The 20949-nt window shown below is 47.2% G+C and overlaps 1 protein-coding gene across 2 annotated transcripts in view; it reads left to right on the top strand.

Moving 5' to 3' along the window:
* Window positions 1–20949, top strand: part of GRM7 (glutamate metabotropic receptor 7) — a 475889-nt gene that overhangs the window by 205021 nt on the left and 249919 nt on the right. For both annotated transcript variants that reach the window (XM_077276814.1, XM_077276813.1), the window contains exon 2: window positions 11214–11430. In XM_077276814.1, the coding sequence (XP_077132929.1) occupies window positions 11214–11430 (217 nt within the window). The remainder of the gene's footprint in view (window positions 1–11213; window positions 11431–20949) is intronic.

The raw sequence follows: 20949 nt of genomic DNA, 5'->3' as shown, positions 1-20949 counted from the left end.
GATCTTATCATGTATCTCTGTATACAGGGAGCTCCCCCTAGTGGTGGCTGCAGACAGAATCTTATCATGTATCTCTGTATACAGGGAGCTCCCCCTAGTGGTGACTGCAGACAGGATCTTATGTATCTCTGTATACAGGGAGCTCCCCCTAGTGGTGACTGCAGACAGGATCTTATCATGTATCTCTGTATACAGGGAGCTCCCCCTAGTGGTGGCTGCAGACAGGATCTTATCATGTATCTCTGTATACAGGGAGCTCCCCCTAGTGGTGACTGCAGACAGGATCTTATCATGTATCTCTGTATACAGGGACCTCCCCCTAGTGGTGACTGCAGACAGGATCTTATCATGTATACAGGGAGCTCCCCCTAGTCGTGACTGCAGACAGGATCTTATGTATCTCTGTATATAGGGAGCTCCCCCTAGTGGTGACTGCAGGCAGAATCTTATGTATCTCTGTATACAGGGAGCTCCCCCTAGTGGTAGCTGCAGACAGGATCTTATCATGTATCTCTGTATACAGGGAGATCCCCCTAGTGGTGACTGCAGACAGGATCTTATCATGTATCTCTGTATACAGGGAGCTCCCCCTAGTGGTGGCTGCAGACAGGATCTTATCATGTATCTCTGTATACAGGGAGCTCTCCCTAGTGGTGACTGCAGACAGGACCTTATTATGTATCTCTGTATACAGGGAGCTCCCCCTAGTGGTGGCTGCAGACAGAATCTTATCATGTATCTCTGTATACAGGGAGCTCCCCCTAGTGGTGACTGCAGACAGGATCTTATGTATCTCTGTATACAGGGAGCTCCCCCTAGTGGTGACTGCAGACAGGATCTTATCATGTATCTCTGTATACAGGGTGCTCCCCCTAGTGGTGACTGCAGACAGGATCTTATCATGTATCTCTGTATACAGGGAGCTCCCCCTAGTGGTGGCTGCAGACAGGATCTTATCATGTATCTCTGTATACAGGGAGCTCCCCCTAGTGGTGACTGGAGACAGGATCTTATCATGTATCTCTGTATACAGGGAGCTCCCCCTAGTGGTGACTGCAGACAGGATCTTATCATGTATCTCTGTATACAGGGAGCTCCCCCTAGTGGTGGCTGCAGACAGGATCTTATCATGTATCTCTGTATACAGGGAGCTCCCCCTAGTGGTGACTGCAGACAGGATCTTATCATGTATACAGGGAGCTCCCCCTAGTCGTGACTGCAGACAGAATCTTATCATGTATCTCTGTATACAGGGAGCTCCCCCTAGTGGTGACTGCAGACAGGATCTTATGTATCTCTGTATATAGGGAGCTCCCCCTAGTGGTGACTGCAGGCAGAATCTTATGTATCTCTGTATACAGGGAGCTCCCCCTAGTGGTAGCTGCAGACAGGATCTTATCATGTATCTCTGTATACAGGGAGCTCCCCCTAGTGGTGGCTGCTGACAGGATCTTATCATGTATCTCTGTATACAGGGAGCTCCCCCTAGTGGTGACTGCAGACAGGATCTTATCATGTATACAGGGAGCTCCCCCTAGTGGTAGCTGCAGACAGGATCTTATCATGTATCTCTGTATACAGGGAGCTCCCCCTAGTGGTGACTGCAGACAGGATCTTATCATGTATCTCTGTATACAGGGAGCTCCCCCTAGTGGTGGCTGCAGACAGGATCTTATCATGTATCTCTGTATACAGGGAGCTCCCCCTAGTGGTGGCTGCAGACAGAATCTTATCACGTATCTCTGTATACAGGGAGCTCCCCCTAGTGGTGACTGCAGACAGGATCTTATCATGTATCTCTGTATACAGGGAGCTCCCCCTAGTGGTGGCTGCAGACAGGATCTTATCATGTATCTCTGTATTCAGGGAGCTCCCCCTAGTGGTGGCTGCAGACAGAATCTTATCACGTATCTCTGTATACAGGGAGCTCCCCCTAGTGGTGACTGCAGACAGGATCTCATCACGTATCTCTGTATACAGGGAGCTCCCCCTAGTGGTACCTGCAGACAGGATCTTATCATGTATCTCTGTATACAGGGAGCTCCCCCTAGTGGTACCTGCAGACAGGATCTTATCATGTATCTCTGTATACAGGGAGCTCCCCCTAGTGGTGACTGCAGACAGAATCTTATCATGTATCTCTGTATACAGGGAGCTCCCCCTAGTGGTGGCTGCAGACAGGATCTTATCATGTATCTCTGTATACAGGGAGCTCCCCCTAGTGGTGGCTGCAGACAGGATCTTATCATGTATCTCTGTATACAGGGAGCTCCCCCTAGTGGTGGCTGCAGACAGAATCTTATCACGTATCTCTGTATACAGGGAGCTCCCCCTAGTGGTGGCTGCAGACAGGATCTTATCATGTATCTCTGTATACAGGGAGCTCCCCTAGTGGTGGTTGCAGACAGGATCTTATCATGTATCTCTGTATACAGGGAGCTCCCCCTAGTGGTGACTGCAGACAGGATCTTATCACGTATCTCTGTGTACAGGGAGCTCCCCCTAGTGGTGGCTGCAGACAGGATCTTATCATGTATCTCTGTATACAGGGAGCTCCCCCTACTGGTGGCTGCAGACAGGATCTTATCATGTATCTCTGTATATAGGGAGCTCCCCCTAGTGGTGGCTGCAGACAGAATCTTATCATGTATCTCTGTATACAGGGAGCTCCCCCTAGTGGTGGCTGCAGACAGGATCTTATCATGTATCTCTGTATACAGGGAGCTCCCCCTAGTGGTGGCTGCAGACAGGATCTTATCATATATCTCTGTATACAGGGAGCTCCCCCTAGTGGTGGCTGCAGACAGGATCTTATCGTGTATCTCTGTATACAGGGAGCTCCCCCTAGTGGTGACTGCAGACAGAATCTTATCATGTATCTCTGTATACAGGGAGCTCCCCCTAGTGGTGGCTGCAGACAGGATCTTATCATGTATCTCTGTATACAGGGAGCTCCCTCTAGTGGTGGCTGCAGACAGGATCTTATCATGTATCTCTGTATACAGGGAGCTCCCCCTACTGGTGGCTGCAGACAGGATCTTATCATGTATCTCTGTATACAGGGAGCTCCCCCTAGTGGTGGCTGCAGACAGAATCTTATCATGTATCTCTGTATACAGGGAGCTCCCCCTAGTGGTGACTGCAGACAGGATCTTATCATGTATCTCTGTATACAGGGAGCTCCCCCTAGTGGTGGCTGCAGACAGGATCTTATCATGTATCTCTGTATACAGGGAGCTCCCTCTAGTGGTGACTGCAGACAGGATCTTATCATGTATCTCTGTATACAGGGAGCTCCTCCTAGTGGTGGCTGCAGACAGAATCTTATCATGTATCTCTGTATACAGGGAGCTCCCCCTACTGGTGGCTGCAGACAGGATCGTATCATGTATCTCTGTATACAGGGAGCTCCCCTCAGTAGTGGCTGCAGACAGGATCTTATCATGTATCTGTATACAGGGAGCTCCCCCTAGTGGTGGCTGCAGACAGAATCTTATCATTTATCCCTGTATACAGGGAGCTCCCCCTAGTGGTGGCTACAGTCGGAAACGTATGTATCTGTGTATAGAGAGTTCCACTAGTGAAGGTGCAGGTAGGAAGTATTGTATCATGTATTCTATGGCTGTGCAGTGGATCTCCTCTGTATTAGGAAACCTGAGCTTTGCCCTCTGAAGGTTTATTAGCAGATTATACAGAACAGTTGGAGTCAATGCTCTGGAATGCACCTTGGGTCATGTAAAATATAACTGGTAATTGCAGATTGGATACATTTGTGCTACTTGTGCTTCACTGAAGATTGCAGAGAACAATTGCAGATTCCCTGGAGGATTTCCCGGAGAGAATGATACTTTCCTATTCACAGGCCATAACTGCCAAACACGAGGGAATATCTTGTGGAGTGTGCGCTCATTGTTATTCCACCTGACTGTAAATATTGGAGGACATTCTGGATTCATTCACACAGGAGACTTTGTATAGATACAATATATCATTGAAGAGAAACCGTCCTCCTCTCTGGTGATTTCACTACTATAGGCAGAACCCCAAGTCACTGAACAAAATGTTACAATAAAAGAGCAGAGCTGCAGTATAAAGCATGCAGAATGTAAAGAGCAGACGTCTAGATAACACAGGAGGTGTCTTTCCGACTATCTCAGACTCCAATAGACGATGTATCCAAGCTGGAGTCGCTGGTCATAGCTGTATACTAATCAGAGAAGCAAAAATAGCTGACAGTGAGGCGCAGTAACGCGGACATCTCCTGCAACTCCAGAAAGTAGGAGGAAACTAATAATTTATGTCAGCGTGTATCACTTTAAATGACGCTACAGTTATTATGAGCTGCCTGTACCATCCCTAGACTGACAGCACGGATCAATCACTGGGCAGACGGCAGGATCACAGACACATTCATAAAGAGCGCAGGATTCTGACATTTTAATGACAGCTGGGACTTGTGCGATGCAGGAGGGTTGTAAAGAGCTGATATTTAGTGACACATTATAGACGCCGTGCAACAGTGTTATTTCATTTCACTACAATATTGAAACAGCCGAAATGTCAGTGACGACACCAGCAATAGTGAGTGCAGCTCTGGAGTATAATACAGGATGTAACTCAGGATCAGTAGTGTAATGTATGTACACAGTGACTGCACCAGCAGAATAGTGAGTGCAGCTCTGCAGTATAATACGGGATGTAACTCAGGATCAATAATGTATGTACACAGTGACTGCACCAGCAGAATAGTGAGCGCAGCTCTGGGGTATAATACAGGAGGTAACTCAGGATCAGTAATGTATGTACACAGTGACTGCACCAGCAGAATAGTGAGTGCAGCTCTGGGGTATAATACAGGAGGTAACTCGGGATCAGTAATGTAATGTATGTACACAGTGACTGCACCAGCAGAATAGCGAGTGCAGCTCTGGAGTATAATACAGAAAGGGTAACTCAGGACCAGTAATGTATGTACACACTGACTGCACCAACGGAATAGTGAGTGCAGCTCTGGGGAATAATACAGGAGGTAACTCAGGATCAATAATGTATGTACACAGTGACTGCACCAGCAGAATAGTGAGCGCAGCTCTGGGGTATAATACAGGAGGTAACTCAGGATCAGTAATGTAATGTATGTACACAGTGACTGCACCAGCAGAATAGTGAGTGCAGCTCTGGGGTATTATACAGGAAGTAACTCAGGGTCAGTAATGTAATGTATGTACACAGTGACTGCACCAGCCGAATAGTGAGTGCAGCTCTGGAGTATAATACAGGAGGTAACTCAGGATCAGTAATGTAATGTGTGTACACAGTGACTGCACCAGCAGAATAGTGAGTGCAGCTCTGGGGTATAATGCAGGTTGTAACTCAGGATCAGTAATGTAATGTATGTACACAGTGACTGCACCAGCAGAATAGTGAGTGCAGCTCTGGGGTATAATGCAGGTTGTAACTCAGGATCAGTAGTATAATGTATGTACACAGTGACTGCACCAGCAGAATAGTGAGTGCAGCTCTGGTGTATAATACAGGATGTAACTCAGGATCAGTAATGTAATGTATGTACACAGTGACTGCACCAGCAGAATAGTGAGTGCAGCTCTGGGGTATAATACAGGATGTAACTCAGGATCAGTAATGTAATGTATGTACACAGTGACTGCTCCAGCAGAATAGTGAGTGCAGCTCTGGGGTATAATACAGGAGGTAACTCAGGATCAGTAATGTAATGTATGTACACAGTGACTGCACCAGCAGAATAGTGAGTGCAGCTCTGCAGTATAATACGGGATGTAACTCAGGATCAATAATGTATGTACACAGTGACTGCACCAGCAGAATAGTGAGCGCAGCTCTGGGGTATAATACAGGAGGTAACTCAGGATCAGTAATGTATGTACACAGTGACTGCACCAGCAGAATAGTGAGTGCAGCTCTGGGGTATAATACAGGAGGTAACTCGGGATCAGTAATGTAATGTATGTACACAGTGACTGCACCAGCAGAATAGCGAGTGCAGCTCTGGAGTATAATACAGGAAGTAACTCAGGATCAGTAATGTAATGTATGTACACAGTGACTGCACCAGCAGAATAGTGAGTGCAGCTCTGGGGTATAATACAGGAGGTAACTCAGGATCAGTAATGTAATGTATGTACACAGTGACTGCACCAGCAGAATAGTGAGCGCAGCTCTGGGGTATAATACAGGAGGTAACTCAGGATCAGTAATGTAATGTATGTACACAGTGACTGCACCAGCAGAATAGTGAGTGCAGCTCTGGGGTATTATACAGGAAGTAACTCAGGGTCAGTAATGTAATGTATGTACACAGTGACTGCACCAGCCGAATAGTGAGTGCAGCTCTGGAGTATAATACAGGAGGTAACTCAGGATCAGTAATGTAATGTGTGTACACAGTGACTGCACCAGCAGAATAGTGAGTGCAGCTCTGGGGTATAATGCAGGTTGTAACTCAGGATCAGTAATGTAATGTATGTACACAGTGACTGCACCAGCAGAATAGTGAGTGCAGCTCTGGGGTATAATGCAGGTTGTAACTCAGGATCAGTAGTATAATGTATGTACACAGTGACTGCACCAGCAGAATAGTGAGTGCAGCTCTGGTGTATAATACAGGATGTAACTCAGGATCAGTAATGTAATGTATGTACACAGTGACTGCACCAGCAGAATAGTGAGTGCAGCTCTGGGGTATAATGTAGGATGTAACTCAGGATCAGTAATGTAATGTATGTACACAGTGACTGCACCAGCAGAATAGTGAGTGCTGCTCTGGAGTATAATACAGGAGGTAACTCAGGATCAGTAATGTAATGTGTGTACACAGTGACTGCACCAGCAGAATAGTGAGTGCAGCTCTGGGGTATAATGCAGGTTGTAACTCAGGATCAGTAATGTAATGTATGTGCACAGTGACTACACCAGCAGAATAGTGAGTGCAGCTCTGGGGTATTGTGATGGTGTGATATGCTATGTGGGTATCATTTTTGTGTATATTTCTATTTTACTTATTTTCATGGTGTTCTCTTGTAGGATGAGTTGTTATTTGCCATCTGATATTCTCCCCACAGTTCTGTATTGTTATCTCTCCACAGGGTCAGTGAATAATGTTGTTTGCTAATATGCTAATGACATGTTGACCTAGCTTGTTGAAACGATAAGCCCCTGAGACCTTCCCCCTCCTGATCTGTGAATGAGGGGGGAAACTTGTATATATCAGGGAGGTGAGACACAGATCAGTCTTGTGTGGAATGACGTGAAGAGGATATCAGAGAGAAAGAAGAGTATATGGACTATGCTATGCTCTCTGCTGGATTGGTGGACTTTTATCCTGTTACTGAACTGCACTAGTGTTCTGAACTATTGTATCCTCAGTGTGGTGGATTGTATATATGGACCTTTCGTGTTTTTGCCTAAATAAAGGTTCTGGAATTGTTCACTATTCTCTTGCTCTGTTGATTGTGTGGTACCGGAGTAGGACCCTGTGACAGGTATGATACAGGATGTAACTCAGGATCAGTAATGTATGTACACAGTGACTGCACCAGCAGAATAGTGAGTGCAGCTCTTCAGTATAAAACAGGATGTAACTCAGGATCAGTAATGTATGTACACAGTGACTGCACCAGCAGAATAGTGAGTGCAGCTCTGGGGTATAATACAGGATGTAACTCAGGATCAGTAATGTAATGTATGTACACAGTGACTGCTCCAGCAGAATAGTGAGTGCAGCTCTGGGGTATAATACAGGAGGTAACTCAGGATCAGTAATGTAATGTATGTACACAGTGACTGCACCAGCAGAATAGTGAGTGCAGCTCTGCAGTATAATACGGGATGTAACTCAGGATCAATAATGTATGTACACAGTGACTGCACCAGCAGAATAGTGAGCGCAGCTCTGGGGTATAATACAGGAGGTAACTCAGGATCAGTAATGTATGTACACAGTGACTGCACCAGCAGAATAGTGAGTGCAGCTCTGGGGTATAATACAGGAGGTAACTCGGGATCAGTAATGTAATGTATGTACACAGTGACTGCACCAGCAGAATAGCGAGTGCAGCTCTGGAGTATAATACAGGAAGTAACTCAGGATCAGTAATGTAATGTATGTACACAGTGACTGCACCAGCAGAATAGTGAGTGCAGCTCTGGGGTATAATACAGGAGGTAACTCAGGATCAGTAATGTAATGTATGTACACAGTGACTGCACCAGCAGAATAGTGAGTGCAGCTCTGGAGTATAATACAGGAGGTAACTCAGGACCAGTAATGTAATGTATGTACACACTGACTGCACCAACGGAATAGTGAGTGCAGCTCTGGGGAATAATACAGGAGGTAACTCAGGATCAATAATGTATGTACACAGTGACTGCACCAGCAGAATAGTGAGCGCAGCTCTGGGGTATAATACAGGAGGTAACTCAGGATCAGTAATGTAATGTATGTACACAGTGACTGCACCAGCAGAATAGTGAGTGCAGCTCTGGGGTATTATACAGGAAGTAACTCAGGGTCAGTAATGTAATGTATGTACACAGTGACTGCACCAGCCGAATAGTGAGTGCAGCTCTGGAGTATAATACAGGAGGTAACTCAGGATCAGTAAGGTAATGTGTGTACACAGTGACTGCACCAGCAGAATAGTGAGTGCAGCTCTGGGGTATAATGCAGGTTGTAACTCAGGATCAGTAATGTAATGTATGTACACAGTGACTGCACCAGCAGAATAGTGAGTGCAGCTCTGGGGTATAATGCAGGTTGTAACTCAGGATCAGTAGTATAATGTATGTACACAGTGACTGCACCAGCAGAATAGTGAGTGCAGCTCTGGTGTATAATACAGGATGTAACTCAGGATCAGTAATGTAATGTATGTACACAGTGACTGCACCAGCAGAATAGTGAGTGCAGCTCTTCAGTATAATACAGGATGTAACTCAGGATCAGTAATGTATGTACACAGTGACTGCACCAGCAGAATAGTGAGTGCAGCTCTGGGGTATAATACAGGAGGTAACTCAGGATCAGTAATGTAATGTATGTACACAGTGACTGCACCAGCAGAATAGTGAGTGCAGCTCTGCAGTATAATACGGGATGTAACTCAGGATCAATAATGTATGTACACAGTGACTGCACCAGCAGAATAGTGAGCGCAGCTCTGGGGTATAATACAGGAGGTAACTCAGGATCAGTAATGTATGTACACAGTGACTGCACCAGCAGAATAGTGAGTGCAGCTCTGGGGTATAATACAGGAGGTAACTCAGGATCAGTAATGTAATGTATGTACACAGTGACTGCACCAGCAGAATAGTGAGTGCAGCTCTGGGGTATAATACAGGAGGTAACTCGGGATCAGTAATGTAATGTATGTACACAGTGACTGCTCCAGCAGAATAGTGAGTGCAGCTCTGGGGTATAATGCAGGTTGTAACTCAGGATCAGTAATGTAATGTATGTACACAGTGACTGCACCAGCAGAATAGTGAGTGCAGCTCTGGAGTATAATACAGGAAGTAACTCAGGATCAGTAATGTATGTACACAGTGACTGCACCAGCAGAATAGTGAGTGCAGCTCTGGAGTATAATGCAGGTTGTAACTCAGGATCAGTAATGTAATGTATGTATACAGTGACTGCACCAGCAGAATAGTGAGTGCAGCTCTGCAGTATAATAGAGGATGTAGCTCTGGTATACAGTGTATACAGTAGCTGTGTCTTTAAGCCTGTGACTTAGACTGATGAGTGTAATATACGTGGCTGCCGCTGAGCCTCCTCGTTCTGTTTTGAGCATTGTTGATACATTTCACTTGGCATCTACACAAAATTACAAAATAAAATTCCAATTCTCCCTTATGGCGTCTCTCAAGAATGGTAAATTATCATGAAATAGGGAAACATAAAACGCTTTGGAGATGTGGAGTAGATGGGAGCGCAGCGGCCGCAGATCTATCACGGGAGCTGGATGTCTGTAATACGAAGCCCAGTTCTCTCTTCCTGTGTCTCATCCTGATGGCTTCCCCTCATATCCTCTGTTGGGGGCGCAGATTTAGGTTCTCACAGATCCTGAAAAATAAAAGGGATTGTTCGGTGAAGAGAAGTTATCACATATCCACAGGTTAGGTGATAACGTAATGGTCATTGGGGTTTGACCACCGGGATCCGCACGAATCTGCACTTTTATCCCTTTATAATGGACCTGCAGTGCGCATGCTCCTCTGCCGACCCAGTCATCCCTCAGCGACTTTTAACGACAGCCCCATTGATAATGCATGGTGCGCTGGTCGAGCATGCTCATTGTTGGCAGGGAGCATTGATCGAGCATGCGCACTGCCGGCATGGGGCGCTGGTCGAGCATGTACACTGCTAGCATGGAGCGCTAGTCAAGCATGCACACTGCCGGCAGGGAGCGTTGGTCGAGCATGCACATTGTTGGCATGGAGTGTTGGTTGAGCATGCGCACTGCCGGCATGTAGCGCTGGTCTAGCATGCACACTGCCAGTAGGGAGCGTTGGTCGAGCATGCGCATTGTTGGCAGGGAGCGTTGGTTGAGCATGCGCATTGTTGGCAGGGAGCGCTGGTCGAGCATGCACACTGCCGGCAGGGAGCGTTGGTCGAGCATGCGCTTTGTTGGCAGGGAGCGTTGGTTGAGCATGTGCACTGCCAGCAGGGAGCGTTGGTCGAGCTTGCTCATTGTTGTCAGGGAGCGCTGGTTGAGCATGCTCATTGTTGTCAGGGAGCGCTGGTTGAGCATGCTCATTGTTGTCAGGGAGCGCTGGTTGAGCATGCTCATTGTTGTCAGGGAGCGCTGGTTGAGCATGTGCACTGCCGTTCCATTCCTACAAGGATAAAAGATTCCCATTGGGCACGAAAATTGCTCATTCTGCCAATAGGTCCCAGTGGTCAGACCCACACGATCAATAAGTTATCACCCATCCCTTGGACCCCCGACGTTCCCCTACGTCCCGGTCAGTGGCTTCGTCAATGAGTTGCAATATTTTAAATTCTGATAGATAATCCTGTTCAGCGCTTTCTTGGTCCTTCTCGGATGTCTGACTACTAGTGTGGCCACCGGTCCCCCTAGCGTTGTCCCCCTGCTTGTCTCAAGCGCTGGTGTTGTTTTCGGACTCCTCTTTTTGATGTTGATCTTTTCTCCCTTTTCTCCCGGCAGATCCCACAGATCAGTTACGGCTCCACCGCCCCCGAGCTGAGCGATGACCGCCGCTACGACTTCTTCTCTCGGGTGGTTCCTCCAGATTCCTTCCAGGCTCAGGCCATGGTGGACATCGTTAAAGCAATGGGGTGGAATTACGTGTCCACGCTGGCGTCAGAAGGAAGTTATGGCGAGAAAGGGGTCGAGTCCTTCATGCAAATTTCCAGAGAGGAAGGTAAGACACAATTAACCTATAAACTGAGTGGATCCCCAATAGTTAGACACTGTCTCTTGTGATTTCAAAATCCCTGGTGGTCTAGAGAAATTAAATGGTTAATTCAGCATTCCTTGGTGGTCTAGAGTAATCATAGGGTTAGCATCTGAAGGTCTTGGGGAGTGAAATAAAATATTTATTCAATCCTCGATGATCTTGGATAGTGAAATGGTTAATTATTCGTTCCTTGGGGGTCTAGGGTAAGTATAGAATTAAATGTACATTCACTACTTGTGTAAGACTGTGACTGGTGATCTACGATAGTGAAAAAGGTAATCACACATCTGTGCTGGTCTACATGCTGTGAAGTGGTTAATGGTTAGTTATAGTTTCCCTGGTGGTCTAGGGTAGTTGAGAAGGCTAATTGTATATTTCTGCTGGACAAAGGCAGAGAAAAGGTAAGGATTACATTCCCTTGTGGTCTAGGGAGGCTCAATTATAAATTCATTAATGGTATAAGGCAGTGAAATGGGTAAGTTATAAATTCCCCTGTAGTCTGAGATTGTAAAGGGATACATTTTACATTCCCTGTTGGTCTGGGGTGGTGTCAAGGATCATCTTACATTCCCTGGTGGTCTGGGTGGTGTCGGGGTGCAACTTACATTCCCTGGTGGTCTGGGGTGGTGTTGAGGATCATGTTATATTCCCTGGTGGTCTGAGGTGGTGTTGGGGATCATGTTATATTCCCTGATGGTCTAGGGTGGTGTCGAGGATCTTGTTACATGTCCCTGGTGGTCTGGGGTGATGTCGAGGATCATGTTATATTCCCTGGTGGTCTGGGGTGGTGTCGGCGATCATGTTACATTCACTGGTGGTCTGAGGTGGTGTCGGGGATCATCGTACATTCCCTGGTGGTCTGGGGTGGTGTCGAGGATCATGTTACATTACCTGGTGGTCTGAGGTGGTGTCAGGGATCATCTTACATTCCCTGGTGGTCTGGGGTGGTGTCGGGGATCATGTTACATTTCCTGGTGGTCTGGGGTGGTGTCGGGGATCATCTTACATTCCCTGGTGGTCTGGGGTGGTGTCAGGGCGCATCTTACATTCCCTGGTGGTCTGGGGTGGTGTTGGGGATTATCTTACATTCCCTGGTGGTCTGGGGTGGTGTCGGGGGTCATCTTACATTCCCTGGTGGTCTGGGGTGGTGTCAGGAATCATCTTACATTCCCTGGTGGTCTGGGGTGGTGTCGGGGATCATGTTACATTTCCTGGTGGTCTGGGGTGGTGTCAGGGATCATCTTACATTCCCTGGTGGTCTGGGGTGGTGTCGGGGATCATGTTACATTCCCTGGTGGTCTGGGGTGGTGTCGGCGATCATGTTACATTCACTGGTGGTCTGAGGTGGTGTCGGGGATCATCGTACATTCCCTGGTGGTCTGGGGTGGTGTCGAGGATCATGTTACATTACCTGGTGGTCTGAGGTGGTGTCAGGGATCATCTTACATTCCCTGGTGGTCTGGGGTGGTGTCGGGGATCATGTTACATTTCCTGGTGGTCTGGGGTGGTGTCGGGGATCATCTTACATTCCCTGGTGGTCTGGGGTGGTGTCAGGGCGCATCTTACATTCCCTGGTGGTCTGGGGTGGTGTTGGGGATTATCTTACATTCCCTGGTGGTCTGGGGTGGTGTCGGGGGTCATCTTACATTCCCTGGTGGTCTGGGGTGGTGTCAGGAATCATCTTACATTCCCTGGTGGTCTGGGGTGGTGTCGGGGATCATGTTACATTTCCTGGTGGTCTGGGGTGGTGTCAGGGATCATCTTACATTCCCTGGTGGTCTGGGGTGGTGTCGGGGATCATGTTACATTTCCTGGTAGTCTGGGGTGGTGTCAGGGCGCATCTTACATTCCCTGGTGGTCTGGGGTGGTGTCAGGGATCATGTTACATTTCCTGGTGGTCTGGGGTGGTGTCGGGGATCATGTTACATTTCCTGGTGGTCTGGGGTGGTGTCAGGGCGCATCTTACATTCCCTGGTGGTCTGGGGTGGTGTCAGGGATCATGTTACATTTCCTGGTGGTCTGGGGTGGTGTCGGGGATCATCGTACATTTCCTGGTGGTCTGGGGTGGTGTCAGGGCACATCTTACATTCCCTGGTGGTCTGGGGTGGTGTCGGGGATCATCGTACATTTCCTGGTGGTCTGGGGTGGTGTCAGGGCGCATCTTACATTCCCTGGTGGTCTGGGGTGGTGTCGGGGATCATGTTACATTTCCTGGTGGTCTGGGGTGGTGTCGGGGATCATCTTACGTTCCCTGGTGGTCTGGGGTGGTGTCAGGGCGCATCTTACATTCCCTGGTGGTCTGGGGTGGTGTCGGGGATTATGTTACATTTCCTGGTGGTCTGGGGTGGTGTCGGGGATCATCGTACATTCCCTGGTGATCTGTAGCAGTGAATTGGTCCCAGTTTCTCAATTCTTAGGGTCTCCCCTAGGGTCCTGGACATTTGCCGGTGTGCCGCCCCTGATTCTGTCCATGTGCAGAATCTCTATAGTCCCATGGTGAGATTCCCTGCGGCGCCGTCAGCACAGTCCGGGCTCCATTGCTTCCACATTGTTTATTCGGGGGCCATAAAGCCGGCCGTCATATTTATGGATGATATTTTCACGTGAAGGGGCAGACAGCCCGGGGGTCCCTGTGTGCAGTGAGACCCCGGGGTCTCCGGCGACCCTGCATCCTCACAGTAAGGAGACTCTAATTCCATGGAGAGCACAGAATAAAGCCTGCGCTGGCACAGCACCCGCGGACATGGCGCACTTTGCTTTTCATCCTCTGGATCTGTTGCTCTGCTGGAGAGAACACAGTGTGCGCAGTGATTGTATCTGCAGCAGCCATCTCTCCCCTCCACCTAGTAAATAATGCAAGGAGCCTGGAGCCGAACCGTGAGTGAGCCCCTGGTCGCACTTCAAAGCCAGACCGGTGCATGACAGACAGGGACATCATGGCTGCCTGCTACCGAGAGCCGGACAGCAGCTACCGAGAGGCGGACAGCAGCTACCGAGAGGCGGACAGCAGCTCCGGAGTGGATCCATGGAGGGAGGAGAACCGGCCGTGTCAGACCTGGCCCAATCCTACGTTGTAATGGTTCTGCGGTCCTGAGCGGCGCCTCGGTGCACGGATATGTCCAGTTAGAAAGTGATATCGCGTGCCAGAAGATGATGCAAAATGCAGAGAGAAAACAAGTCTGATGGAGAAGAGCAAGCAGCGGGCGCATTAGTGATACCGAGGCATGGCACAGCTAGCGAGGGGCATAGGGAATGGTGCCCACCCAAGGTCAGACAGCTCCAGGCAGGGGCAGACCGGAGGCCCCTGTGCAAGAACAGTATATGGGCCCTTTGCAGTCCAAACACTCAGCATTATGCAGAATCCCACCTGCTGTGGAGGTGGTAGTGGCCCCCGGACCTCTTGTGGCCCCTGGGCGGATGCACAGGTTGCACCATAGGTCTGTCCACTCCTGGCTCCAGTGCAAAATCTGCATCATCCTCTCAAGTCCTGGGGACGACTGAGCACCTCCATCCCAATAATTAGCAACTTGTGACTGCAACAAAGTAGCCAAAAAAACAGTCAGTGTTGTTGTAACATTGAAATTAAAGAATCAAATCCACCAAGAAAAGTGAGAATAGTGACCGGGCGGGGGAATAGTCTGCAGCGGATCACAGAAGATGGCGAAGCGAGGAGCATCAAAAGGAGTGTCAGCTCAAACTGGCCGAACAGACTAAAGCCCTGTAGAGGAATCGCCCCTATAAATATCGCCCTATTATTGCTCCATCACTGCAGACAAGCCAGCGCTGTCAATCACCAGTGAGGAAGGTGGGGCGTGGAAAACCAGTGGGCAGAATAATGCATGGGCCTCTTGGCCACACCCAGATAATTTCCATATTTGATTAAAATTCAGTTTCTGCTGAATGAAGGCAGCGATTAGAGCAATAATGGTGCGTTATTTATAGGGGTGATATCCCCTACAAGGCTGTGCTCTTAGGGTGCAAATTGCCCTTTTTATTGGCATAAATCCTTTCCGCTTCTACATTCACCATTTCGACGAGTTCACAGGATCAATGTCGCATAACCTGTAAAATATCATCAAGAAAGGCATCCAGGCCTCATAGAAATGTATCAGTGAATCAGCCATTACAACATCATGTGGCAGAAAGTTCCATAGTCTCATTGCTCTTACAGTAAAGAATCCATAGTCTCATTGCTCTTACAGTATAGAATCCACATTGTCACTGCTCTTACAGTATACAATCCACAGTGTCACTGCTCTTACAGTATAGAGTCCATAGTGTCACTGCTCTTACAGTATAGAGTCCATAGTGTCACTGCTCTTACAGTATAGAATCCACAGTGTGACCGCTCTTACAGTAAGGAATCCGTAGTGTCACTGCTCTTACAGTAAGGAATCCGTAGTGTCACTGCTCTTACAGTAAGGAATCCGTAGTGTCACTGCTCTTACAGTAAGGAATCCGTAGTGTCACTGCTCTTACAGTATAGAGTCCATAGTGTCACTGCTCTTACAGTAAGGAATCCGTAGTGTCACTGCTCTTACAGTAAGGAATCCGTAGTGTCACTGCTCTTACAGTATAGAGTCCATAGTGTCACTGCTCTTACAGTAAAGAATCCGTAGTGTCACTGCTTTTACAGTATAGAATCCGTAGTGTCACTGCTCTTACAGTAAAGAATCCATAGTCTCACTGCTCTTACAGTAAAGAATCCATAGTGTCACTTCTCTCACAGTATACAATCCATAGTGTCACTGCTCTTACAGTAAAGAATCCATAGTGTCACTGCTTTTACAGTATAGAATCCGTAGTGTCACTGCTCTTACAGTATAGGATCCATAGTGTCACTGCTCTTACAGTAAGGAATCCATAGTCTCACTGCTCTTACAGTAAAGAATCCATAGTGTCACTTCTCTCACAGTATACAATCCATAGTGTCACTGCTCTTACAGTAAAGAATCCATAGTGTCACTGCTTTTACAGTATAGAATCCGTAGTGTCACTGCTCTTACAGTATAGGATCCATAGTGTCACTGCTCTTACAGTAAGGAATCCGTAGTGTCCCTGCTTGCACAATAAAAGAATTCATAGTCTCACTACTCTTTCAGTAGGGAATCCAGTCTCACTACTTGCTGAGTAAAGAATCCATACTGTCACAGCTCTTACAGTAAAAAAAAATCGTATGGCATTATATCACCAGATACTGTAGATTGGGGCTGATGATTGTGGTATTATATCCCCGGATACTGAGGATTGGGGCATAAAATCACCGGATACTGAGGACTGGGTCATTTATATCATTGGATACTGAGGATTGCGGCATTATATAACTGGATACTGAGGATTGGGGCATTTATATCATTGAATACTGAGGATTGCGGCATTATATAACTGGATACTGAGGATTGGGGCATTATATCATTGAATACTGAGGATTGGGGCATAAAATCACCGGATACTGAGGATTGGGGCATTTATATCCCCGGATACTGAGGATTGGGGCATTATATCACTGGATACTGAGGATTGGGGCATTATATCACTGGATACTGAGGATTGGGGCATTATATCCCCGGATACTGAGGATTGGGGCATTTATATAATTGGATACTGAGGATTGCGGCATTTATATCATTGAATACAGAGGATTGGGGCATAAAATCACCGGATACTGAGGATTGGGGCATTATATCCCCGGATACTGAGGATTGGGGCATTTATATCATTGAATACAGAGGATTGGGGCATAAAATCACCGGATACTGAGGATTGGGGCATTATATCCCCGGATACTGAGGATTGGGGCATTTATATCATTGAATACAGAGGATTGGGGCATAAAATCACCGGATACTGAGGATTGGGGCATTATATCCCCGGATACTGAGGATTGGGGCATTTATATCATTGAATACAGAGGATTGGGGCATAAAATCACCGAATACTGAGGATTGGGGCATTTATATAATTGGATACTGAGGATTGCGGCATTTATATAATTGAATACAGAGGATTGGGGCATAAAATCACCGGATACTGAGGATTGGGGCATTATATCCCCGGATACTGAGGATTGGGGCATTATATCACTGGATACTGAGGATTGGGGCATTATATCCCCGGATACTGAGGATTGGGGCATTATATCCCCGGATACTGAGGATTGGGGCATTATATCACCGGATACTGAGGATTGGGGCATTATATCCCCGGATACTGAGGATTGGGGCATTATATCACTGGATACTGAGGATTGGGGCATTATGTCACCGGATACAGAGGATTGGGGCATTATATGCCCGGATACTGAGGATTGGGGCATTATATCACCGGATACTGAGGATTGGGGCATTATATCACTAGATACTGAGGATTGGGGCATTATGTCACCGGATACTGAGGATTGGGGCATTATATGCCCGGATACTGAGGATTGGGGCATTATATCACCGGATACAAAGGATTGGGGCATTATATCACTGGATACAAAGGATTGGGGCATTATATGCCCGGATACTGAGGATTGGGGGATTATATCCCCGGATACTGAGGATTGGGGCATTATATCACTGGATACTGAGGATTGGGGCATTATATCACTGGATACAAAGGATTGGGGCATTATATGCCCGGATACTGAGGATTGGGGGATTATATCCCCGGATACTGAGGATTGGGGCATTATATCACCGGATACTGAGGATTGGGGCATTATATCCCCGGATACTGAGGATTGGGGCATTATATCCCCGGATACTGAGGATTGGGGCATTATATCACTGGATACTGAGGATTGGGGCATTATATCACTGGATACTGAGGATTGGGGCATTATATCCCCGGATACTGAGGATTGGGGCATTATATCACTGGATACAGGGGATTGGGGCATTATATCACCGGATACTGAGGATTGGGGCATTATATCCCCGGATACTGAGGATTGGGGCATTATATCACTGGATACTGAGGATTGGGGCATTATATCACTGGATACTGAGGATTGGGGCATTATATCACTGGATACTGAGGATTGGGGCATTATATCACTGGATACTGAGGATTGGGGCATTATATGCCCGGATACTGAGGATTGGGGCATTATGTCACCGGATACTGAGGATTGGGGCATTATATCACTGGATACTGAGGATTGGGGGATTTATATAATTGAATACAGAGGATTGGGGCATAAAATCACCGGATACTGAGGAGTGGGGCATTATGTCATCGGATACTGAGGATTGGGGCATTATATCCCCGGATACTGAGGATTGGGGCATTATATCCCCGGATACTGAGGATTGGGGCATTATGTCATCGGATACTGAGGATTGGGGCATTATATCCCCGGATACTGAGGATTGGGGCATTATATCCCCGGATACTGAGGATTGGGGCATTAAATCCCCGGATACTGAGGATTGGGGCATTATATCCCCGGATACTGAGGATTGGGGCATTATGTCACCGGATACAGAGGATTGGGGCATTATGTCACCGGATACAGAGGATTGGGGCATTATGTCACTGGATACTGAGGATTGGGGCATTATATCCCCGGATACAGAGGATTGGGGCATTATATCACTGGATACTGAGGATTGGGGGATTTACCACTTGTCTAGAATGCCATCCCCGATCTGGTGGATACAAGGTCCTGGTGCGTTATAGAGATCAGTCATCAGTGTCTTATTATATAACTTTGTGGTCACTGACTGAAATCTTGGCGTTTTCCGTCTTCGCTGCAGTTCTCCTTTAAATGAGCGCCACCCGCCGATCTTTCCACCGGGGTCCATGTCTATTATAACAGCAGCACAGTGAAGGCAATTTACCATAGAACAATGCCTGCGGGTGTTTTTCCTTTTGGATCCTATATACTCCCGTGTAGCTGAGCGAGGCCGGAGAGTAATGGCCATGGCCGTCCAGCCCCCAACTCCAGCTGTGTCATTTGTCACTTGGAGTCTATCCATCCTGGTAGGTCCCAGAGGAGTAGTAATAGAAGGTCCCTTTCCCAATCTGTCATACAGGAGCTTGTTAGCGGTTATTATTCATCTATTGCGCTTGGCCGATGGGAGAATCCGTTTATGGCTGCTCAGAGCTAAGGCCGCTGACCTTGTGAATGGTGAAACTCTGGAAATGACACTGGATTGTTTGATGGTTTCAATGTTCTTCCATTGTCAGCGGCTGAAGCCGAGGACTCCATCACCATCCACTGTTCGGACCCCCAAACCAACACATTATTAACCCTTAGAAATCAGTAATGCAGGAGACCCCATTATCCAAAACCCTAACTCCTTTCTATCATAGCTGTGACGCTCTGTGTGTCCTGACACCTTTTAATTGTAGCTGTGATGCTCTGTTTCTCCTGACACCTTTCTATCATAGCTGTGATGCTCTGCGCGTTCTGACCACTTTCTATCATAGCTGTGATGCTCTGCATGTTCCTACCAATTTCTGTCATAGCTGCAATTCTCTTTCTGTCCTGCTGTCTTTTTATTATAGCTGTGATGCTCTGCATATCCTGACCACTTTCTATCATAGCTGCTGCAATGCTCTGTGTGTCCTAACTCCTTTGTATCATAGCTCTGAGGCTCTGTGTGTCCTGACCACTTTCTATCATATCCGTGATGCTCTGCGTGTCTTAAGGCCTCTTTCACACTTCCGTCTTCTCTCTCCGAAATCCGTCGAGTTTAGAAAAAACAGGATCCTGCAAAATTTTATGCAGGATCTTGTTTTTTCCCATAGACTTGTATTAGCGACGGATTGTGACGGATGGCCATCCGTTTCATCCGTCATGCACTGGATCTGTCGGAAAATAGCGGTCCATCATGCGGAGAAAACGTTCAGAGGAATTTTTTTTCTGCATGTCGGAAAATCGCTCAGCGATGGGTCCTGCGCTGTCCGTCACTGGCTACAATAGAAGCCTATGGACGCCTGACCGTCAAACACATGAATCCAGCGACGTACCCCGTTTTTTCATTCTGAGCATGCCCGGAAGGATTTTTTTATACCTGAAAACGCAGGCAGGAACTCCTTCGCCGCATCCGTCATAACACTGAATGCGTTGCACACGTTGTCCCCTATTTTCAAAACATCCGTCGATACGCCACTTCACTGCATTGTGACGCATCCCGAACAACGTAAGTGTGAAAGAAGCCTAACCACTTTCTATCATAGCTGTGATGCTCTGTGTCCTGACCACTTTCTATCATAGCTGTGATGCTGTGTGTCCTGACCACTTTCTATCATAGCTGTGATGCTCTGTGTGTCCTGACTCCTTTCTATCATATCTGTGGTGCTCTATGTGTCCTGACCACTTTATTATTATTATTATTATTATTATTATTTATTTATTTATATAGCACCATTAGTTCCATGGTGCTGTACATGAGAAAGGGGTTACATACAGAATATAGATATCGCTTACATTAAACGAATTTACAATGACAGACTGGTACAGAGCTATCATAGCTGTGATGCTCTGTG

The sequence above is a fragment of the Ranitomeya variabilis genome, chromosome 8, assembly GCF_051348905.1.
Source record: "Ranitomeya variabilis isolate aRanVar5 chromosome 8, aRanVar5.hap1, whole genome shotgun sequence".
NCBI classification, from domain to species: Eukaryota; Metazoa; Chordata; class Amphibia; order Anura; family Dendrobatidae; genus Ranitomeya; species Ranitomeya variabilis.
Note: the sequence above shows the minus strand (reverse complement) of the source record. Positions and strands in the feature narration are given on the sequence as shown.